At 45.6% G+C, this 24,532-nt stretch overlaps 1 protein-coding gene across 1 annotated transcript in view; it reads right to left on the bottom strand.

Moving 5' to 3' along the window:
- Positions 1–4,995, bottom strand: part of MEP1B (meprin A subunit beta) — a 33,052-nt gene extending 28,057 nt beyond the window's left edge. The window contains exons 1-5 of the mRNA XM_065585439.1: positions 4,910–4,995; positions 2,266–2,284; positions 2,037–2,087; positions 1,896–1,939; positions 414–486 (exon numbers count right to left, since the gene is read on the bottom strand). Coding sequence (XP_065441511.1) covers positions 414–486; positions 1,896–1,939; positions 2,037–2,087; positions 2,266–2,284; positions 4,910–4,972 — 250 coding nt within the window. The 5' untranslated portion in view covers positions 4,973–4,995. The remainder of the gene's footprint in view (positions 1–413; positions 487–1,895; positions 1,940–2,036; positions 2,088–2,265; positions 2,285–4,909) is intronic.
- Between the last annotated feature and the right edge of the window lie 19,537 nt (positions 4,996–24,532).

The raw sequence follows: 24,532 nt of genomic DNA, 5'->3' as shown, positions 1-24,532 counted from the left end.
GTGGAGTTTATAGGACCAAGGATTGAATAAAAACTGAGTAAAAACCTCACATTTCACCCAGAGCAAGTAAAGGGTTATAAACACCTCACTGGCATCGTTCAGATCCTTGAATGCTAGCAATACATCTGGGTCATCTCCTCCAGGCGACTTACTTGGCTTAAATCGGTTAATCTTTTCCTTCATCTATTCATATCCAAACTTTTGGTCACTCTGAACCATGCAAATGAAAAGGTGAGATTCCCTAAATTAAAAAGATCCCCAGTAACTTTTTCTTTCTTTTCACTTAATGCAGTGTCATACCTTAGGCAGATGACTTTAAAAACAAACTTGTATTTAAAACTAGTGCAACTGTTCAACCAAAGCAGACACTATTATATTAATTTATGTATTTATTTCAAAGGCAAATACGGTACCCAGGCTATCCTCAAGGACATATGGGATGGTGAGGGGCCACCGATAGTTGTCACCAATAATGGAGTTTCGTTCCTGTATTTGAGAAGAAAAATAAATGTAAAGAGTTCAAGTAAGGGATGACATAGGAGGAGGTAGTAAAAAGAAAATTTAGTAGCTCTAACCTGCAAGTAAGAAATATGTCTCTTATGAATCTGTTTGAGTAGTTGAGAAATAAGCCTAGGAGCACAAATGCTGGGGAAGATGGCTCAGTGGTGTAGGCTTCAGGTTTGAAATACTAGAGATCATGGGCACCGACTCTATGGGTGCTCGCACCCATGGGAAAAAATGGTGGGTACTAAGCACCCACTGGCAGCCCCCTTATCAGTGCCTCCCCCTCCCCCCAGCACTTCCTGCTCACCGTCATCAGCTGTTCCACGGCATACAAGTGACGCTGTGGGGAGGGAGAGCGAGGTCGGGGTGTGCTCGGGGGATGGAGCAGAACGGGGCAAGGCAGGGGCGAGAAGAGGCGGGATGGGGATGAGATCTTGGGGGAAGGGGTGGAGTAGGGGTAAGGCCTATTAGAACATTAGAAAGTTGGCGCCTATTCTAGAGACTTCCCAGGACCAGAGTTTCAAATCCCAGCAGGGTCAGCTAAACCCTAAGTTCCTTGACGTTTATAAGGGTCTATCTTTCAGTATATCATTATAATATAAAGTCTTATCTACTCTGCCTGGAAATTAACAATCCCATGATTCTTTTCATAAGTGTAGGAATTTGTTCCAGTGTCCTTGACTAAAACTTTCCTTACTGTCACTGATGTACCATGTGCAGATTGATTTCCATCCTCTATCCCAGAAGTAATTCAGTAGTGACTAATAATCATCTGCTCCCATTGAATTAGATGGCAAAATTGCCATTGACTTCAAAGGAATTAGGCTAAAGTAGATTGTCAGGCATGCCCACTGGGGTTCTTTGAGATAATGCATTATATAATGCAATGATTTTTTGAGGTGAATAGGGATATTAGAGGGATGTTCTAAAATGAGATGCTAATCAAGGACCTAAACTTGAATGAGGAGGCAACTCACATGAGGAGGAACGGTTTGCAGGGAACAGTCTGAAGTTTCATATACTGACAAATATTGTGCAGAATTGCAGATAAACTAAGGATATCTCAAGTACGCCTGTCTGCATGTGATTAATGCCAATACTCTTAAAACTACAAGTCGAAATCACAGTAAGGGAAATAAGAAGTTTATTACATTGATCTAATGGCTGAACTGATTTTTATTCTAGTTAATGCTTCTGTAAATGTACATGACTCGTTCATTATCTATGACATTTATACAAATACATTCCCAAATTATTTCAATTTATTGTTACATAAACAACATTTATGGCTAGTTCAAGCTGGATGGGCTGAGCATGTTCAGATCAGCCGTGCTTTATATTACATAAGTCAATGACACATTTCTGTTTTTATATTTTATGTTTGAACTCACCCCATCAAGTTTGATATCTCCCTCAAAAAGGTTCAGTCCTAAAGCTAAAAAGTAACAGCTGATTAACATTCAGACATTGTACTGATCTCTCACTGTTACAATGAAACTTTCAAAATATGAAAAAGAAAATTAAAAAATAACCTTCATTGATGTCCAAGACATCTCGATCAATTCCACCATCTACATCTACTTCTGAAAAACAAAAGACAAGTGAGATAGGACATTAGTCTTTGCTATTATCTTTATGAAGTGTGAAAATTAACATAATAACAATAATAGTAATTATAAATCTGTCCCTGCTGTGTTTATTAGCAGCTGTTTTTGTTGGCTGCCTTCAGTGCACTCGTATAGAACTCTAAACAGAACTCACCAAATGACTCTGGAGTAGGCTAGTGAGGGAGAAAAAAAGAGAGAGATTATCAGGATACACAAAATGAAATCCTACAAACATTATTCTTTTAATAATATTGCAGATCCAGCTTGAGCTCAACTAACAGCATTTATTGCTGGCCACTTTGAGTGTGCTTTAATAGGCTACAATCAGGTTGCACTGGGAACCATGTGGCTGTGTGTGTGTGTGTGTGTATGCACTCAGATGTTCCAGTTCAGAGTATAGACTAGATAAGCCAAGAGATCCTTTCCAGCCCAATCTTCCCTGATTCTATAATGTCAATAGTCCTCCATTAAGTACTAAAGTTTTATGGCATTTATGTCTTACCATCACATAAATCTACCTTTAAAAAATTTTATTCCATAGTATGTCTAACAGATACACATTTGCCATGGGAATGATACCAAAGAATTTTTACAGACTCCATCTGCTTTTGAAGAATCCGATCTTGTAAACTCTTACTCACACATGTAGCCCGCACTTATATGGGTAAAGACTACCCACACACAGGTAAGGGTTGGCAGGCTCCAACTCAGCTTGCATAGAATACATAGTTGTCATCCTGTGCATTTTCCTAGGCTTATTTAATTTTCTTTTACATGGAGTTTGATCCAATGTCCATTGAAGTCAGTAGGAGACTTTCTAGTGTCCTCAATGGGCTTTAGATCAGGCTCTCAAGTGGCCAAATCAGAGCAGTTTCATTGAGAGGAGTAAATGAGTGCAAGGTGAGGATGAATGTAAGGAAATTAAAAAAAAAAAAACCCTACTAATAAGAAGTGTTCCATGTATTGGTTTAGAGGCCAGAGACTGGTAATGAAAGAGTATAATTTGCAGCTGGACTGAATACACAGAGGAGCCAATTTATTTCCAAACAGCATAAAATCTCATAATTCAATTAATGGTGATCTGATTTGAAAGTAATTAATAATTGCCTTGATAGTTAATCTGACTAAAATTAATCCCCCAAGAATGATTTAATTAATATGGTCAGTTTCATGATGGTTTATCCAAAAATTGAAATAACAGTTTCTATAAACATAAATTAAAAAAAAAAAAAGCTTTATCCAAAGTGCTGAATACCTTTAGTGCCATTAATAAAAGGTAAAGCATTTCTGTGGTCGCTATGATTACAATCACAATGCCTCCAGGCTTCAAAATCCATCATGCAAACAACAAATACGTCACAAAGCTCATTTTTTTTTCAGTCCCCGGACAAGATTTTCCAGCTGCATCAAAACTTTCATAAGTAGAACCATAAAACAATTTAATTGATTCCACCCTATACACTCCTGATGAGTAAGAAAAAGCATGAGTGGGAGATTATTCAAATACCAAATTATTTCTAATTCCTCATGTAATCAAATCCAGCCCAGGTCAGCAGTGACTGAAAACTGTCACCAACTGATGGCTTCAATGTTGAAGGAGTTGGTGATTTCCTGCTAGATAGGGTCTAATCCTTACTCATGGCTATGGAATCCAACATGTCCCAGTGAAATTACCTATTTTAGTGGGGATACTTCTGCGTGTAAAGATTACTCGAGGGAGCACCAGCTGCAGGATCCAGCTGCAGGTGTCCATAGCCTCAAAGCCAACACAATTTACCAGAATTCCAGCACCTACTATTTTATGAATAGCTACAATTTAGTACATTTATAACAAATTCACAATTAAGAATAACACTGCTAGCTGACACTAATTAAGGGTGTGTCAAGGAGAAATCAGTTAGTCCACTGACTTACTTTTTTAAAATCTAAACGGAAGACGTTTCCTCTTTTCTGAATAATTTACCGTTTGTGGTTTATTCAGCCTAACTATGGGAAAAACTTTGAGGCACGTGAATGATGTTATATACATTAAAATGTAAGGGGGCCAGATTCTGCCACCTTAACTCATATTAAGTAATACATTGCTCCATGAGTTGTCCCAGTGATACCGACGTGAGAAAAGGTACCAGATCCTGCCAAGTAATAACAGTGTAATCAGACTCCACTTCCATCCACATGGTGTTTGTCTGACCCACAGATTCAGAATATTGTGTGCTCCAAATTCTTAAGAATCACACTGGGTCTTATTCACAGAAGTGGGAAAATACTGCATTTCTCTGGAAAAATATAAGGCAGTATACAATTTCAAAGTTGCTATTGTTGTACGTTGTCATAAAATAGCTCACCACAGGTTGGGGAAGCTGCTAGTACAGCCAAAGAAAAGCATGTCCAGCTTGACTAAGAGGGCATTCACTTCATTGACATATTTATTATATTAAACAAAATACTTGATATCACTATCTGTATTCCAAATAATAGAATAGATGTTACCACTTCCCCTGGTCCCAGTGCTGGACTATGTATGCAGCCAAAATTGTTATAAAAAAATCAATGGTAGTTCTGCCTGAGCAAGGAGTAGTAGGATCAGGCCCTCTAGATATAGAGCTGGACTGATTATAAGTAGCAGCAATAAGAAATCTACTCAGAAAACAAAATGTTCTGTGCCCCTCCTCAATGTTCTTAACAATTGGAGAGAAACCCTCATTTGCAGGAACTATATGCATCAGTTTTTCTTTTTTTCACAAGCTTGTCATGACCTATATTACAATTCAAAATGTAAAGATTCTTTGTTTTCTTACCAGACCACAGCCAACCTGAAGAAGACACCAAGTCAGGAGCAAAGGCATAGACAACATACCCATCTTGCTTTACTCTGTGAAAGGTTATGGACTCAATTGCAAAGCAACTTTCTAATTAAGGAAGTAAATTTAATACTTCAGAACCTTTGCCCTGGTATCTGTAGCTAGCTGTTTTGTATCTTTATCTTAAATTGTCCAATCAGTAAAGTCTTTTTCTTTTATCAGATTTATTACCATCATACATGTGTTCACTTCTCAGTGAACAGTTAATGTGTATTTTACACGTAACTTTTCCTTATGAAAAATAAGAGTAATAATACTTAGCATTTAATTTTGGAAACTAATCACAAGACTCTTATGAGGCAGAGAAATTATTATTAATATACCTATTTTACAGAAAGGGAAACTGAGAGAGAAAGTTTGTGACTTTCCTAAGGCCACTTAGGAGGACTTGTCAGAGCCAATGCTCAAATTTGAGACCATGCTTATCTATATACAGGGCCGGCTCCAGGCACCAGCCGAGCAAGCTGGTGCTTGGGGCGGCAGCTTCTAGGAGGCGGCATTCCGCCCAATCCTAAGGCGGCACGGACGCTTTTTTTTTTTTTTTTTGTTACACTCCGGCCGCCCTGTAGGGGGCGGCGGCATGGAGGATGGGAGCACCCTGCAGCAAGCCCGGCAGAGCAGCCCACATCCTTCCCTCCCGACCGGAGCAGCGCAGAGCCCTCCCAGCAGGCGGCGGGGCGGGAGGGGCCGTGTGGCAGCGCCCTGCTGAAGCCCTGGCCGCCCTCCTTCTCTCTCTCTCCCTCCCGCTCCCACCCCCTCCCCACTGCATCCTGGCTCCGGCTGCGCCGCAGGTGGTTTTTTTTTGTTTGTTTTTTTTTTTGCTATGCCGTTCTGGCCGCCACAGTGGTGTTTTTTTTTTTTTTTGCTTGGGGCGGCCAAAAAGGCAGAGCCGGCCCGGTCTATATAATGCCTTTCTCTAACTTGAAGTACTGCATTTGTCAGTAAGTTGAATCATGGTATCCTGCTGGATCATTTACAAGTTTCCTCAGATTGAATTTATTCATTTTGGCATTACCATTTTGTTATCCTTGAACACAGTTCTACTTCTGTCTAGATTTTGTTTAGTAACTTGCAAGCCTCAGTTAAGCCTTCTACTATTTTGCATATACAGTGGTCACCATTTGCTAACACAAATGATTATCACAAATGTTCCTTATACTTAGAGTAAAAGGTACCTAAGTTTGGAAAATTAGGTAACCATGAGTTTAATGTGCTCCATCTGATCAAGATTCCTCAAAAATGTAATGATTACAATTTTTCTGTATTAGACATTAGATTTATATATCTACTATCCCAATTTTGGCTAGTGGGATCTCAAAGGTGAACAAACTTGAATTAATAAAATGTCCCATAAATTTGAGTATCAGCATTGCTGAAGAACTGGCTGATGGTAGATAATGGGGACAATGGAATATTTTCTAGCTGTTCAGGTACATGATGCTTTTCTCGTAACCCAGTGAGGGGCAGAATCTTTGGGAATAATTATGGAGGTAGGTGTCTATTGTTCCATATGTGGGTACCAAATTGACAGCCCTGAGGATTGTCATTCTCTATCCACAAATAATGATCTTGTCGGGTGTCACCTAGTCAATGCTCTTTGGAAGCTGTGAGGTTACTATGTTGTCTCTCTCGGAAATCTTCTGAGGTTTTTTTATGTGGATTTATCACACTGCAATCCTTTTCGTAGGTTGTCTGGTTGGAATTATTATCTGACTTTAATAGAATCTAAGTGCTTTGTTGAGATATGTGACGAGGCACGGCCAGAAGGCTATAGGAAAGTAGTGAGGAACAGGTATGTTAGCCCCAGGCTAAACAAATCCCTGGTTCCATGGTAACCAAATGGCAGTTGCTCCAAGTTAATCAAGACACCTGGGGCCAATTAAGATCCTTCTAGAAAGCAGCAGAGATAGCTAGATTGATTGGGACACCTGAAGCCAATCAAGGGCAGGGCCGGATTAACCTTTTGTGGGCCCGGTGACAAACATATTTGTGGCCCCCCATGGAGATAATGGAGCATGGTGCAGGGAGGTCAGTCCCCAGAGTGAGGGGCCAGCCAGAGGCAATGGGGCATAGCATGGCAAGGGCAGCCCTGCTCCGTCCAATGTGCGGGCACTATTTACAAACTGGCAGGTGCCAGATGCACAGTGGCCTGCCCGACCCTGTGCTGCCGGCATGCCCCTTCCACTCTGGGGCAGGCCCATGCCACACCACACAGCCCCCCCTGCCCAACACCCCCGACTCTCTATGGCCAGAGGCCCCCGGGACCCACTATTCCCAGTGCCCCACTATTCCCAGTGCCCCCCCAGAACCACCCACAAATGCACAACGCCCTGCACAACACCACCCCTGCCCACAGCCCCACCACAACTGCCCAGCACCCCCCACACAGAACCCCCACTCCCTAGTGCCCCAACACACACAGATCTTCTCCACCTCTTCACAGCCCAACACCCCCCACACTTCCCACAGATCCACTCCCCAACACCCTGCCTCCCAGCCACACTCACCAGCCCTTCTGGGAGGCGACAGCGTCTGCCGGGCTGAGCCAGCAGCACAGCCAGGGCTGGTCCCAGGGCCAGGAATCACTCCAGTCCCTCGGGAGTGGCGCGATCAGCCAGGCCAGGGCCTGCCCTGGAGAGGCTCCCTCAAGACACACTTGCCTGGAGGAGCTTAGCCAAGCCCTCCGTACTGTCTCCGCCCCACACCTGGCTGAGACTGGTTAGGATTCTGCACCAGTCCCAGGCGACTCAGCTCCAGGGAGACAGGTGGGGCCCCACGGGTGATGGGAAGCAGAGACTGCCCAGAGCCAGAGGTGCACTGGAGTCTGGCCAGGGGGCTGAGAGGAGCAGGGGATGGGGACAGGGGGTGGAGAGGAGCCTTTGGCCAGCTAGCAGGCAGGCCAAGAGGAGCAAGTGGTGGGCGGGGGGAGCCAGCGGGATCTCAGGGCGCAGTGCAAGCAGATCAGGCCGGGGCCCCTTCTCAGCATGGGCCCCGCTCCATGGAGCCACTGGAGCCATTGTAAACCTGGCACTGTCTGGAACTAGTTAAAAGCCTCCCAGTGAGGCATGTATTTCACAGGGCCGGCTCCAGCATTTCTGCTGCCCCAAGCAAATAAATAAATAAATAAATAAATAAAAGCCGCGATCACGATCAGTGGCGGCAATTGGAAAAAAAAAAAGCTGCGATCGGCAGCGGCAGTTCAGCGGCAGGTCCTTCCCTCCTAGAGGGAGTGAGGGACCTGCCGCCCCCGAATTGCCGCAGGTGCCGCCCCTCTCCCTTGGCTGCCCCGAGCACCTGCTTGTTAAGCTGGTGCCTGGAGCCGGCCCTGGTATTTCAGGAGCTGTGGGAGAAACTGGGCAGTACAAACCCTATCAGTCACAAGGAAGGAGGGCCTGAGGTAAGGGTGAAGTAGATATTGAGGAAGTGGGGGCTGCTGTTGGGAAGTTGCTCAGGGAATTGAACTTGTCCTGTTTCAAAAGGTCAGCTACCAATAGCTGCTACTATTAGGGTTCCTGGACTGGAACCTGGAGTGGAGGGCTGGCCTGGGCTCCACCCCCACCCCTTCTTCCCCACTCTCCTTGATTAATCACAGAGACTGTGAGATGACAGAGACTGTGCGAGGGAGGGTTGCTTCTTCCCACCTCCCTCACTGGCTTATGATGAAAATGGCTCAGTAGGCTGTGACCCTTGCCTTTAGAGAGAGAAGGGCTATATGGACGGTCACAGTGGGCCACTGAGGCTAGCGAAAATCTGCCTGGAAGCGCGGGACCCACTGAGACAAGGTCGGGGCTTTGTTACAGATAGTAATGTTGATAATCTTGCATGAGCCCTTAGCTAAGGCCTTGTCTACACTACAAAATTAAGTCGATTTAAGTTACGTCGAAGTACAGCTGCTGCAGTAATTAAACAGCTACTGCATGTCCACACTACAATCCTTGTGTCACCGGTGTGCATCCATATTAGCAGCACTTGTATCAACACAGAGAGCAGTGCACTGTGGGTAGCTATCTCACTGTGCAACTCGCCACCATCTAGCGCAGGGTGTTTTGGGAAGAGTTTTCAATGGACACAAACCAGGGCTTAAATTCAATTGAAGCCATACAGAGCAGAGCTCCAGTAAATATTTTCAAACCTGCAGGAGCCCGGGCCTTGCCCCCGTGGGCACGGGTGGCAGGTTTGTAGAAATTTTGGTGGTGCCCAGAATGCACAGAGCCCACCGCTCCAACTCCTCCCCGCAAACTCCACCCCCCACCTGCCTAAGGCTCTGGGAAGGAGTTTGTGTGGGAGAAAGGGGCCTGGGGTGCAGGCTCTGAGACAGAGTTTGGGTGCTGGGTGCAAGCTCCGGGATGGAGCAAGGGGTGGAGGATGCAGGCTCTGAGATGGAGTTTGGGTGTAGGCTCCAGGCTGGGGCAAGGGGAGGGGGTGCGGGATGCAAGCTCTGGGTGGGAGTTTGAGTGCAGGCTCTGGGAGGGAGTCCGGAGGGCTGGGGTGCAGGCTCTGGGAGGGAGTTTGGGTGCTGGGTGCAGGCTCTGGGCTGGGGGTGAGTGTGCAGCAGGGAGTTTGGGTGCAGGCTCTAGGTTGGGGCAAGGGGTGGGATTGCAGGCTCTGGGAGGGAGTTGGGGACAGGAGGGGGTGTGTGGGAAAGGGGTGGGGGTGCAGGCTCTGGGAGGGAGTTTGGGGATGGGAGGGGGTGTGGAGCGAGGGGGGTGCAGGCTCTGGAATGGAGTTTGGGTGTAGGCTCTGGGCTGGGGCAAGGGGTGGGATTGCAGGCTCTGGGAGGGAGTTGGGGGCAGGAGGAGGGGGTGTGTGGGAAAGGGGTGGGGGTGCAGGCTCTGGGAGAGAGTTGGGGGTGGGATCATAGAATATTAGGGTTAGAAGAAACCTCACAAGGTCATCTAGTCCAATCCCTTGCTCAAAACAGGACCAACGGCCTTAGCGGGTCAGAATTGGGGTAGTGTGGACGGAATTCGACGATATTGGCCTCCGGGAGCTATCCCACAGTGCTTCATTGTGTCTGCTCTGGACAGCACTCTCAACTCAGATGCACTGACCAGGTAGACAGGAAAAGACCCGCGAACGTTTGAATTTCATTTCCTGTTTGTCCAGCGTGGAGAGCACAGGTGACCACGCAGAGCTCATCAGCACAGGTAACCGTGATGGAGTCCCAGGATCACAAAAGAGCTCCAGCATGGACCGAACGGGAGGTATGGGATCTGCTCGCCATATGGGGAGATGAATCAGTGCTAGCTGAACACCGTAGCAGTAAAAGAAATGGCAAAATATTAGAAAAGGTCTCCAAGGCCATGAAGGACAGAGGCCGTAACAGGGACACACAGCAGTGCCGCGTGAAAATTAAGGAGCTAAGGCAAGCCTACCACAAAGCCAGAGAGGCAAACGGAAGGTCCGGGGCAGAGCCGCAAGCATGCCGCTTCTACGCGGAGCTGCATGCCATGCTAGGGGGTGCAGCCACCACTACCCCAACCGTGTGCTATGACTCCTTCACTGGAGAAACACACAGGGAAGAGGGTTCGGGGTACGAGGAAGAGGAGGATGAAGATAATGTGGATAGCTCACAGCAGCAAGAAAGCGGAGAAACCAGTTTCCCCAACAGCCAGGATATGTTTAGCACCCAGGACCTGGAGCCAGTAACCCCCAAACTCACCCAAGGCGTGCTCCCAGACCCTGAGGGCACACCGGGGACCTCTGGTGAGTGTACCTTTGTAAATATTACACATGGTTTAAAAGCAAGCGTGTTTAATGATTAATTTGCCCTGGCAATCGCGGCCAGTACAGCTACTGGAAAAGTCTGTTAACATGTATGGGGATGGAGCGGAACTCCTCCAGGGACATCTCCAGAAAGCTCTCCTTGATGTATTCCCAAAGCCTTTGCAAAAGGTTTCTGGGGAGGGCTGCCTTATCCGGTCCGCCATGGTAGGACACTTTACCATGCCAGGCCAGTAGCATGTAGTCTGGAATCATTGCATAACAAAGCATGGCAGCGATGGTCCCGGTGTTTGCTGGCATGCAGACAACATCCATTCCTTATCACTCTTTGTTATCCTCAGGAGAGTGATATCATTCACGGTCACCTGGTTGAAATGGGGTGATTTTATTAAGGGCACATTCAGAGGTGCCCGTTCCTGCTCGGCTGAACAGAAATGTTCCCCGCTGTTAGCCACGCGGTGGGGGGGGAGGGGTGAAGTGATCATCCCAGAGAATTGGGTGTTGGGGGGGGGGGGGAGGGAGGGGGGTTAGTTGGGTTTGTGCTGCATATTAACCCGGGAACCGCAGCCCCTCCTTTTACATTGCAAACCCATTTTAAATGGCAAACCCAACGGGTGCTTGGTATGGGAAATGGGGGCGCTACAGTTTGAAACCGTTCCCACATGTTAAGAAGGTGAAAAAAGCCAAAAGACTGTGGCTTACCATGGCTGCCTGCAAGCCGAAATCTGTTGCCTGGCACTGCGTGAGTGATCTCTCACACCAAACCGGCAGGCCTTCAATATAAGAGGAAAAATGCGACCTTGTAACGAAAGCACATGTGCTGTGTAATGTGAACAGCAAAATTTAACGTGAAAGAGTATACCCATTATTCTCTAAAATGTGTCTTTTTTTAACCACCTCTCCCTTCTCCTCCACCAGCTGCAAATGTTTCTCCTTCACAGAGGCTAGTGAAGATTAGAAGGAGAAAACAGCAGACTCGGGATGACATGTTCACGGAGCTCCAGATGTCCTCCCACGCTGAAAGAGCACAGCAGAATGCGTGGAGGCAGTCAATGTCAGACTACAGAAAAGCACAGTATGAACGAGAGGAGAGGTGGCGGGCTGAATCGTGGGATGAACAGAGCAAGTGGCGGGCTGAAGATGATAGGTGGCGTCAGCTTGCAGACAGAAGGCAAGAGTCGATGCTCCGGCTGCTGGAGCATCAAACTGATATGCTCCAGTGTATGGTTGAGCTGCAGGAAAGGCAGCAGGAGCAGAGACCGCCGCTACAGCCCCTGTGTAACCAACAGCCCTCCTCCCCAAGTTCCATAGCCTCCTCACCCAGATGCCCAAGAACACGGTGGGGGGCCTCTGGCCACCCAGTCATAGACTCATAGACTTTAAGGTCAGAAGGGACCATTATGATCATCTAGTCTGACCTCCCGCATGATGCGGGCCACAAAGCCATCCCAACCCCTTTCCCTTGCTTCTGCTGTTGAAGTCCCCAAATCCTGTGGTTTAGAGACTTCAAGTAGCAGAGAATCCTCCAGCTAGCGACCCCTGCCCCATGCTGCGGAGGAAGGCGAAAAACCTCCAGGGCCTCTGCCAATCTACCCTGGAGGAAAATTCCTTCCCGACCCCAAATATGGCGATCAGTAGAACCCCGAGCATGTAGGCAAGATTCTCCAGCCAGACCCTCATTGGCCATTGATACTATTTACCAGCGATGGCATGCTGTTCATTTGACTAGAATCATGTTATCCCATTAAACCATTCCCTCCATAAACTTATCTAGCTTAATCTTAAAACCAGACAGGTCCTTCGCCCCCACCGTTTCCCTTGGAAGGCTGTTCCAATATTTCACCCCTCTAACGGTCAGAAACCTTCGTCTAATTTCAAGCCTAAACTTCCCCACGGCCAGTTTATATCAATTCGTTCTCGTGTCCACATTAGTACTGAGCTGAAATAATTCCTCTCCCTCCCTGGTATTTATTCCTCTGATATATTTAAAGAGAGCAATCATATCCCCCCTCAGCCTTCGTTTGGTTATGCTAAACAACCCGAGCTCCTCGAGTCTCCTTTCATACGACAGGTTTTCCATTCCTCTGATCATCCTAGTGGCCCTTCTCTGTACCCGTTCCAGTTTGAGTTCATCTTTTTTAAACATCGGAGACCAGAACTGCACACAGTACTCCAAATGAGGTCTCACCAGTGCCTTGTACAACGGAAGCAGCACCTCCTTATCCCTACTAGATATACCTCGCCTAATGCATCCCAAGACCGCATTGGCTTTTTTCACCGCCACGTCACATTGTCGACTCATAGTCATCCTGTGGTCTACCAGGACTCAGAGGTCTTTCTCCTCCTCTGTTACTTCTAACTGATGTGTCCCCAGCTTGTAACTAAAATTGTTGTTAGTCATCCCTAAATGCATCACCTTACACTTTTCATTATTAAATTTCATCCTATTTCTGTTACTCCAATTTACAAGCTCATTCAAGTCTCCCTGCAGAATATCCCGATCCTCCTCCGAATTGGCAATACCTCCCAACTTTGTGTCATCCGCAAACTTTATCAGCCCACTCCTACAATTGGTTCCGAGGTCAGTAATAAATAGATTAAATAAAATCGGTCCCAAAACCGAACCTTGAGGAACTCCACTGGTGACCTCCCTCCAACCTGACAGTTCACCTTTCAATACGACCCGCTGCAGTCTCCCCATTAACCAGTTCCTTATCCACCTCTGGATTTTCATATCAATCCCCATCTTTTCCAATTTAACCAATAATTGCTCGTGCAGTACAGTATCAAACGCTTTACTGAAATCAAGGTATATTAGGTCCACCGCATTTCCCTTATCTAATAAGTCTGTTATTTTCTCAAAGAAGGAGATCAGATTGGTTTGGCACGATCTGCCTTTGGTAAAACCATGTTGTAATTTGTCGCAATTGCCATTGACCTCAAGGTCCTTAACTACTTTCTCCTTCAGAATTTTCTCCAGGACCTTGCACACTACAGATGTTAAACTGACAGGCCTGTAGTTACCCGGGTCATTTTTTTTCCCTTTCTTGAAAATAGGAACCACATTAGCTATTCTCCAGTCCAACGGTACCACCCCCGAGTTTAAAGATTCATTACAAATTATCGCTAAGGGGCCTGCTATTTCTCGCGCCAGTTCCTTCAATATTCTTGGATGAAGATCATCCGGTCCGCCCGACTTAGTCCCGTTAAGGTGTTCAAGTTTGGTTTCTACCTCGGATATGGTAATCCCCCCTCCTGTATCCCCCTCTGTCACGCTGCCAATATTCCTAATCCCTTCATTGGCCTCATTGAACACCGATGCAAAATATTCGTTTAGATATTGTGCCATGCCTAGATTATCCTTAATCTCCACTCCAGCTATAGTCTTCAGCGGTCCCACTTCTTTTCTTTGCTTTCTTCCTATTTATATGGCTATAAAACCTCTTACTGTTGCTTTTAATTCCCCTCGCAAGGTCCAACTCTACACGGCTTTTGGCCTTTCTCACTCCATCTCTACATGCTCTGACCTCAATAAGGTAAGTTTCCTTACTGATCCCTCCCCTCTTCCACTCTTTGTACGCTTTCTGTTTTTTCCTAATCTCCCCTTTGAGACGGTCGCTCATCCAGCTCGGTCTAAATCTCTTGCTTACTAACCGTTTTCCCTTTTTTGGGATACAGGCCTCCGACAGCTCCTGCAGCTTTAACTTAAAATAATCCCAGGCATCTTCTGCCTTTAGATCCATTAATATGTTTGTCCAATCCACTTCCCTTACCAGTGCTCTTAATTTATTAAAATTAGCCTTTTTAAAATTGTAAACCCTAGTCACTCCACCCGAGATGATTGCCTGAGCATCAGAAGGCTGGCCTTCAATAAGAGTTAAAGTTTTAAACTACAGTGTGTCCTTTTCCTTCCCTCCTCCCCCACTCATCCCGGGCTACCTTGGCAATTATCCCCCTAGTTGTGTGATGAATTAATAAAGAATGCATGAATGTGAAGTAACAATGACTTTATTGCCTCTGCAAGCGGTGCTCAAAGGGGGAGGGGAGGGTGGGGTTTTTGGTTTATAGGGAAGTAGAGTGAACCGGGTGTGGGGGTGGGGTGGAGGGTTCAGCGAGGAGAAACAAACAGAAGTCTCACACCGCAGCCTGGCCAGTCACAAAACTCGTTTTCAAAGCTTCTCTGATGCGCACTGCGCCCTCCTGTGCTCTTCTAACCGCCCTGGTGTCTGGCTGCGCGTAATCAGCGGCCAGGCGATGTGCCTCAACCTCCCACCCCGCCATAAATGTCTCCCCCTTACTCTCACAGATATTGTGGAGCGCACAGCAAGCAGCAATAACAATGGGGATATTCTTTTCGCTGAGGTCTGAGCGAGTCAGTAAGCTGCACCAGCGCGCTTTTAAATGTCCAAATGCACATTCCACCACCATTAGGCACTTGCTCAGCCTGTAGTTGAACAGGTCCTGACTACTGTCCAGGCTGCCTGTGTATGGCTTCATGAGCCATGGCATTAAAGGGTAGGCTGGGTCCCCAAGGATAACTATAGGCATTTCAACATCCCCAAAGGTTATTTTCTGGTCCGTGAAGAAAGTCCCTTTCTCCAGCTTTCGAAACAGACCAGAGTTCCTGAAGATGCGAGCATCATGTACCTTTCCCGGCCATCCCACGTTGATGTTGGTAAAATGTCCCTTGTGATCCACCAGGGCTTGCAGCAGCATTGAAAAGTACCCCTTGCGGTTTATGTAGTCGGTGGCTTGGTGCTCCGGTGACAAGATAGGGATATGGGTTCCGTCTATTGCCCCACCACAGTTTGGGAATCCCATTTCAGCAAAACCATCCACTATGGCCTGCATGTTTCCCAGAGTCACTACCCTTGATATCACCAGGTCTTTCATTGCCCTGGCAACTTGGATCACAGCAGCCCCCACAGTAGATTTGCCCACTCCACATTGATTCCCGACTGACCGATAGCTGTGTGGCATTGCAAGCTTCCACAGGGCTATCGCCACTCGCTTCTCAACTGTGAGGGCTGCTCTCATCCTGGTATTCTGGCGCTTCACGGCAGGGGAAAGCAAGTCACAAAGTTCCATGAAAGTGCCCTTACTCATGCGAAAGTTTCGCAGCCACTGGGAATCGTCCCACACCTGCAGCACGATGCGGTCCACCAGTCTGTGCTTGTTTCCCGGGCCCAGAATCGGCGTTCCACGGCATGAACCTGCCCAGTAACACCATGATTTGCACATTGCTGGGGCCTGTACTTTGTGAGAGGTCTATGTCCATGCCAATTTCCTCATCACTCTCATCGCCACGCTGCAATCGTCTCCTCGGCTGGTCCTGGTTTTGCTTTGGCATGTCCTGGCTCTGCATATACTCCAGGACAATACGCGTGGTGTTCATAGTGCTCATAATTGCTCCGGTGATCTGAGCGGGCTCCATGATCCCAGTGCTATGGCTTCTGGTCTGAAAAAAGGTGTGAAACTAGTATCTGACGGACGGAGGGAGGGAGGGAGGGGTGAGTGACAACATGGCGTACAGGGAATTAAAATCAACAATGGTGGCTGTGCATCAGGGAGAAACACAAACAACTGTCACACGGAATGCCCCCCCCCACCCCCCCAAGATTAAACTCAAAACCCTGGGTTTAGCAGGCCTTTGATTTCACGGAGGGAGGGGGAAGCAAATGAATACAGAACAAATCTATTTTTTACATCTTAAGCTGCAGCATGACTGATAGCCCTCAGCATCTTCTGGGCGCTTGGCAGAAAATAGCATATTACGACTGATCGCCATCATCGTCGAGACTGTTCGATAGGACTGAGCATGTCTGCCCAGGTGCCCATGATTGACAGCCACTGCAGTACGACGACGACCGATATCAATCGTAATATACCATCTTCTACCAAAAGGCAAGGGGCTGCTGTTGTGTGCAATGTAGCCCCATGTCTGCCAGCACCCAGATAGCCGATGATGGCTACCAGTCATACTGCACCATCTACTGCCAAAAGGCAATTAGCTCCTGCTGTGTAGCAATTCAGTACCACGTCTGCCGGCACCCAGAGGACATATGGTGACGGTGAGCTGAGTTGAGCTGAGCGGGCTCCATGCTTGGCGTGGTATGTTGTCTGCACAGATAACCCAGGTAAAAAGGCGCGAATCGATTGTCTGCCATTGCTCTGACGGAGGGGGAGGTGCCTGACGACACGTACCCAGAACCCCCCCACGACACTGTTTTGCATCATTCAGGCATTGGGATCTCAACCCAGAATTCCAATGGGTGGCGGAGACTGTGGGAACTGTGGGATAGCTATCCATAGTGCAACACTCCGGAAGTCGACGCTAGCCTCGGTACTGTGGACGCGGTCCGCCGACTTCATGCACTTAGAGCATTTTATGTGGGGACACACACAATCGGCTATATACAACCGATTTCTATAAAACCGGCTTCTATAAATTTGACCTAATTTCGTAGTGTAGACATACCCTTAGAGTTTTTTGAAGGTGTCAACAAACATGTGGACAAGGGGAATCCAGTGGACATAGTGTACTTAGATTTCCAGAAAGCCTTTGACAAGGTCCTTCACCAAAGGCTCTTACATAAATTAAGTTGTCATGGGATAAAAGGGAAGGTCCTTTCATGGATTGAGAACTGGTTAAAAGACAGGGAACAAAGGGTAGGAATAAATGGTAAATTCTCAGAATGGAGAGAGGTAACTAGTGATGTTCCCCAAGGGGCAGTCCTAGGACCAATCCTATTCAACTTATTCATAATGATTTGGAGAAAGAGGTAAAAAGTGAGGTGGCAAAGTTTGCAGATGATACTAAACTGCTCAAGTTAGTTAAGACCAAAGCAGACTGTGAAGAACTTCAAAAAGATTTCACAAAACTAAGTGATTGGGCAACAAAATGGCAAATGAAATTTAATGTGGATAAATGTAAAGTAATGCACATTGGAAAAAATAACCCCAACTATACATACAATATGATGGGAGCTAATTTAGCTACAATGAATCAGGAAGAAGATCTTGGAGTCATCGTGGATGGTTCTTTGAAGACGTCCACGCAGTGTGCAGAGGCAGTCAAAAAAGCAAACAGGGTGTTAGGAATCATTAAAAAGGGGATAGAGACTAAGACGGAGAGTATCTTATTGCTCTTATATAAATTGATGGTACGCCCACATCTTGAATACTGCATACAGATGTGGTCTCCTCATCTCAAAAAAAGATATACTGGCATTAGAAAAGGTTCAGAGAAGGGCAATTAAAATGATTAGGGGTTTGGAACGGTTCCCATATGAGGAGAGATTAAAGAGGCTAGGACTTTTCAGCTTGGAAAAGAGGAGACTAAGGGGGGATATGATAGAGGTTATTAAAATCATGAGTGATGTGGAGAAAGTAAATAAGGAAAAGTTATTTACTTGTTCCCATAATATCAGAACTAGGGGCCACCAAATGAAATTAATGGGCAGCAGATTTAAAACAAATAAAAGGAAGTTCTTCTTCACACAGCACACGGTCAACTTGTGGAACTCCTTACCTGAGGAGGTTGTGAAGGCTAGGACTATAACAGTGTTTAAAAGAGAACTGGATAAATTCATGGTGGTTAAGTCCATTAATAGCTATTAGCTAGGATGGGTAAGGAATAGTGTCCCTAGCCTCTGTTTGTCAGAGGGTGGAGATGGATGGCAGGAGAGAGATCACTTGATCATTACCTGTTAGGTTCATTCCCTCTGGGGCATCTGGCATTGGCCATTGTTGGTAGACAGGATACTGGGCTAGATGGACCTTTGGTCTGAACCAGTCCGTCCGTTCTTATGTATGTTCTTATGTCCCGAGTCCCGTCTTCAGCCGAGGACGGTTGAGAAGGAATTGAGTGGGGTACAGGATGCGCACGCTCAGGCAGACCCTAACGATGCTGCAAGACAGCAGCTGAGCGCATGCATCCTGACCAGGCACTGCTACCAAAGATCTCCGATCAACGGCGCTGGGACGCACTGTCACCTGGAGTGGAGCACCCACAGGGACAGCACTCGAAGAAGGATAGTATACATACAGACATGAGTCAATCTTGAGATTCAGATTCATAGCAGAGATGGAGAGCTTTGTAGATGCAAAGAGTTCTTTCAGAAATAGTCCATAGGCTATAGTCCAATGTTTGTATCCAGGGTGGTCCAGTCAGAACTGGGATCTCAGTCCTTATGGCTTAGGCTTCCCCTGCATGAAACCTCGAGAAAATCTGAGATGACAGGATCAGGATCCAAGGGTCTTTTATATAGTGTTCTAGCAGCCACTTGACCATACAGTCCTGGGTGAACTATGGGCTTTTGATGTAATCTTCTGTTTCCTAAGCACCACCATTAGTTACACAAATTAACATAGGGCAATTTATCCTTTAGGCAGCCTACCATAAACGTCAAAAAGACATATAGACAATGACATTATTTCACCCAAGATTCATCTGAATGTTAATATTCCCTTTTTAATCTCTGAATTAATAGTTATAGTAACAGACAGGAACTGTCTGTTTACATGGCTAGCATCTAAGATACACACAATTAGTATCACTTCTAAAAACATAGGTTTGCATTTCAAAGTTCTAGTCTATCTAGCATTGAATGGCCCTAATTACCATTCACATACTTTCTAACATGCTTTAAAGGTTGGCTCTGGATTATTTAGTCTGCAAGCTGCTTAACCCTTTCTGGTCATATGTCACAACTACAGTGAAGAAAATATCCCCATGGTCACAGCTGCCTGCTTTGAACTTCATAATATCTGTGAAGCAAAGGGGGAAAAGTTTCTGCAGGGTTGGAGCGTGGAGGTGGATCGGCTGTCCGCTGATTTTGAGCAGCCAGATACTAGGGCTATAAGAAGAGCTCAACGGGGAACTATTCGGCTCAGGGAGGCTTTGAAGGAGCATTTTAACAATGAACTACAGTAATGTGTGTATGCTGTACCTTGCACTCTTTTTTTGCACCGTGCTATGAACCTTGTAATGAGTGCTGTATGTGTGCTAATATAGGTCAATGTAAGCTGCCTTCCGTCGATTAACTCTGAAGTGTTGACTAGGCCTTTGTAATATCAGCTCCTGAGTCTAAACAGCTGGTATTGGGTGTGACACCTATTTTCCTTCCCACTCAAACACCTGTATGAGACAACCCCTTTCTATACACTCTCTCTCTTGCTCTCTCTGGCTGGCTACAAGAGACATCTAGCAGTCAGGGAAGACCAACTTCCCTCAAGAAACAAAGGGGATCCATTCCCCAACTGCCTTACCAGCAAAGAGAACCAATCCCCAACCATTCTACAGCTGGAGACAGTAGGATGTCTTGCTTATCACCACTACTGCAAGCAGATACTGCATGACAGCCCACCTGTCATGTCTGCAGTGCTGTAAGGAGCAGCCCCCAGGAAGGTGAGCGACCTAAAAAAGAGTCCATAATTTGCTGAGAAGGGGGAAGAAGAGGTACCGAGCCATATGGAAGGAAGGAATTCTATTTAGTAGAGTTTGTAGCATTTCCATGTGTTCTATATAGTTGGTTTTCCCCGATTATTTATCCCAAATCAAGTTAATCAATGCTGGGTTTGACATTGCACCCAACCAGTCTGCATATGTAGGACTTGCTTCAGACTTCCATCTTCTCAGCAGGATGTATTTTGCCACTATCAACGCAATAGCAAATACCATCCCCATAATACCGGCAGGTTCTTGGTGTGCCACTTGGGCAGACTGCCAAGCGCGGCCCTCAACAGAGACAAAACTAAACATGACTAAAGCTATAAACCAGCTAATTAAACAAATCCCTAACTAAGAAACAGCTGAGTGGTTATACACAATTACCTACCAGAGGTCAAATGCTGTTATTGCTTATAATAATTTACTACATTTATACCCCTTCTTTTCTCCAAAAGAAAAGTGCTCTCCTTTTTTATAGCCCTCTCTCAGCAGCCCTGAGGTCTACCCAGCATAGATCTTAGAGGAAAAGCAAACAACCAACTTTCCCTTTTGCAGTACTCCTTCTTTATAGAATAGGCTGGATATTTTGGCAGAGAAATAACCAGGGCAGCCAATAACTCTGATCAGTCAGTTACTCCCACTTTAACTCAATTAAACTGCTGTATTCAAGGAACTAGTAAATGTGACCATGAATGAGAAAATGAAAATAGAGGCACATGTGAACACTTATATGCATACCTAAATTATCATCATAAAACCAGTCACATCACAGTGAACTACATGAAAAAGCAATATATTAATCACAAAATTTCAGGACATTGAGTGAAAGACCTTAGAGCAGTGGCTCTCAAACTTTTTTACTGGTGACCCCTTTCACATAGCAAACCTCTGAGTGCGACCCCCCCCTTATAAATTAAAAACACTTTTTTATATATTTAACACCATTATAACTGCTAGAGGCAAAGCGGGGTTTGGGGTAGAGGTTGACAGCTTGCGACCTCCCCATGTAATAACCTCGCAACCCCTTGAGGGGTTCTGACCCTCAGTTTGAGAACCCCTGTCTTAGCGCAACAGTAACTCTGTCCCTCATGAAGAGTGTACATGAATTAATTACTGTTTAGATTCAGGTCTGGCAGGTGGCCCATTCAGGAGAGGGAAAACTGATTTCCAAAATAACAAGAATGTGAGGCCTGGCCAGCTGGTTCATAAAAGTTGTGCCAATCACACATGCTGTATGGGTCTGCACCACCGACCCCAGCAAACAGGACAAGGTGAAGCAACATTAAGGTGATGAGTAAATACTTAATGTTCATATTGGACTTTGAAGACAAAAATTATATTATTTAAATTCTGAGTGTTATAATGGGTTCTATTATATGATCACACACCTGGGCAATAAACCTCCAGCTCTGAAACTAACTTGCTTTGTGATTTCAGACACGTCACTTAACCTTTATCTCCTTTAAAATGTGAATAGAATAATAGTCACCTAATTCATAGGCTATATAGCACTATGTGGCAAACTATGTTTTTAAGGCAATGGTCCACATTGGGATAATCCTTCTCTGTATTCCATCGTTGACATCACTTGAAATCTAACCTCTGATTTAAAAAACAACAACTTTAAGGTAGAAGTAACACCATATATACTTTAAAAGTATCTCTGTTGGAGGGATGGAAACAAGTTCTGCCTCTGAAATGTGACTATGAGGAACTGGATGAGTGCACTGTGAGTGGAACTGAAAGTGAATTTGTTATAGAGCTGATTACATTGAGTGGTAAAGCATGTGCATTGTCATCAGTGTGGTGGTTGATATTGATTTAACCAGTGACTTCCTTGAGTTTTAGTGATTGCATTGGTAGGAAATATACTTGAGCAAACTTAATTGTAAATTAACAAAGAGGGGTGTGTGGGTGTGCGGGTGCGTTACTGTTTTGTGGCTAATGTAGCAGGCTAAGATATAGTTTTAAACACAAATCACAAGCACATAAACTGAGGATTCTTAAAGTAATATTGGAGAGGCATTAACAAAAGACATCTTGGTATTCCCATATACTATGTATCTAATGTATTTTAGACTGTACAAAACAGTGCTATTCAATCTGCAATTCAATTTTCCCCCTATGATGGGAAAGGTGTTAACAGACCACTTCACCTTAAGTAGGCCTTTGAAATTCATGTAAACTACTTTTGCTAAACAATCTTTTCCACCTTGTATGTAACTGTGACACTCAGTACACTTCCCAGACCTGAAGAAGAGCTCTGTATAAACTCAAAAGTTTGTCTCTCTTATCAACAGAAGTTGGTCCTATATAAGGGCTGGTCTACACTGGGGGGGGGAGGGATCGATCTAAGATACGCAACTTCAGCTACGAGAATAGCGTAGCTGAAGTTGACGTATCTTAGATCGACTTACCTCCTGTCCTCATGGCACGGGATCGATGGCCGCGGCTCCCCCATCGACTCCGCTTCCATCTCTTGCCCTGGTGGAGTTCCGGAGTCGACGGAGAGCGCATTCGGGGATCGATTTATCGCATCTAGACGAGATGCAATAAATTGATCCCCCATAGATCGATTGCTATCCGGCGGGTAGTGAAGACATACCCTAAGATATTACCTCACCCACCTTGTCTCTCATTCAATCTGACAGACAGTCTGGGATATTGTCACTTTCTTCCTCAATCATCGCTGCATAAGACAGCCAAAAGTAGCCTGGACCCTTTCTTTGCTCATGCCAGGAACTCAGAGGAATGTAATAGTACAACTCAACACAATGGAAAATACACTATCACCCCACTAATCTGCAGGTGGTGTCCATAAATAGGGTTCAGAGTCGTTGGCTTGAGGAGGAGATTCTTGTTGGGGTCTGTCTAGGCCATGAACGTCTTCAGTTTTCCCAGTCTGTAGTACTTGTACATTTGAAAAAATAATTACATTAACTAAAAGCTTAGGGCTTTTATCTTAGTTCTTCTCCTTGCAATTTGTTCTCTTGGATAGGAGTGACAACTTGAATGAGGCAAAACTGCTTAATGAGTCCTGGGCTGCAAACTCTGATCCTTTGGCAGCCAATTAGATGCCTCTTTTTTTTTTTTTTCTTTTTCATAAGCCCAAATGCTCTCCTCCCCTTACTAAGACAAGGAGAGAGGGGTAAAACCCAGCAGAAAGTGGAGGGTGATATAGGCCTATTCTAGTAACCCTTCAATCTCACTCTGCACATTCACATCCCCACAGTTGCAGAGGGGGAGCCATGTTGGGAGAGCAACATAAGCTCTCCTTGGTAGGGACCATCATTTTGATGTATGTTTGTACAGTGCCAAACACTCTGGGGCCTGGACCTCTAGGTGATATGGTAGCATGAACAATTATTAATAATTTCGAGGCTATTATCCTTTCAACAGACTGAGGATTTCCCTACAGCAGGTGACGTTGACTCTGTCAGGGTTACTGCTCCATCATATACCCACACCATCTTGGAAGATTTTCTGAATCAGCTGCTATACAAGACATAAAAATGTCTATATCCACAATACAAGACATAAAAATGAGTGGGGAACAGTGGACAAAGTGAGGGGTAGGAAGGAAAAACAGAAAACCTCAAAGGACAAAGATGGAAATATAAGCAGAGGCACAAAAAATATTTGAAGGACTTGAAGCTATTTGGGGAGATAAAGAACAAGAAAGGGGCTGGACTTATGGGTGAGGGATAATACTCTACAGCTGGGGAAAGAGACAGTAACAGGGGCATACAGGATAAATGTGGGAGGGGAACAAATAAGCAGGAGAAAATGGCAAAATGTTGCTTGCCTTGTTTGCAAATACTGTCACCATAAACTACAGAAATTTAATCCCCAAATGTAACTTGAGCTAACTACTGAGAGCTGTGAAATGACTGAAAATGAAAGAGCCAGCTTTGCCTTGTTTTTGACCTATCTTTTTTTGTTTGTAGCTATTCTGGATATAAGGACAGATGCACGGGTAGTTTTGTGAGGGGAATGTTGCTTAAAGGACAAGGGTGATGGATGATTGTGCATTGACTGCTGAGTGGGGCCAAGTGATTAGGATGCCAGCTTGAAATGTGCGAGGCCAGGGTTCATGTTCTGCTTTACCACTGGCTTCCAGAAAAACTTAGTCACTTAGGCCCAGATCTTCAAAGATTTTAAGCACCACTGTGAGCCACAAAACCTCCGCTTGACTGCCACCTACCCCTTTTGGCACCTAAAGTCACTCAGTGCCTAAGTTTTTCAGGGTAAAAGTTCCCTAGGCCTCTACTTTTCTGCCTCTAAGCAAGCACACCACTGCCGGCCTCTAGGCATCCTGATGCCTCTCTCATACCTAAGCCGCAGCACAATCCATGAATTGGGGGAAGATAAGCATTCCTCTGCCT

This window comes from Chrysemys picta, chromosome 2 (genome assembly GCF_011386835.1).
Source record: "Chrysemys picta bellii isolate R12L10 chromosome 2, ASM1138683v2, whole genome shotgun sequence".
Taxonomy (NCBI): domain Eukaryota; kingdom Metazoa; phylum Chordata; order Testudines; family Emydidae; genus Chrysemys; species Chrysemys picta.
The sequence above is the reverse complement of the archived record's forward strand: the minus strand, read 5'-3'. Positions and strand labels throughout refer to the sequence as shown.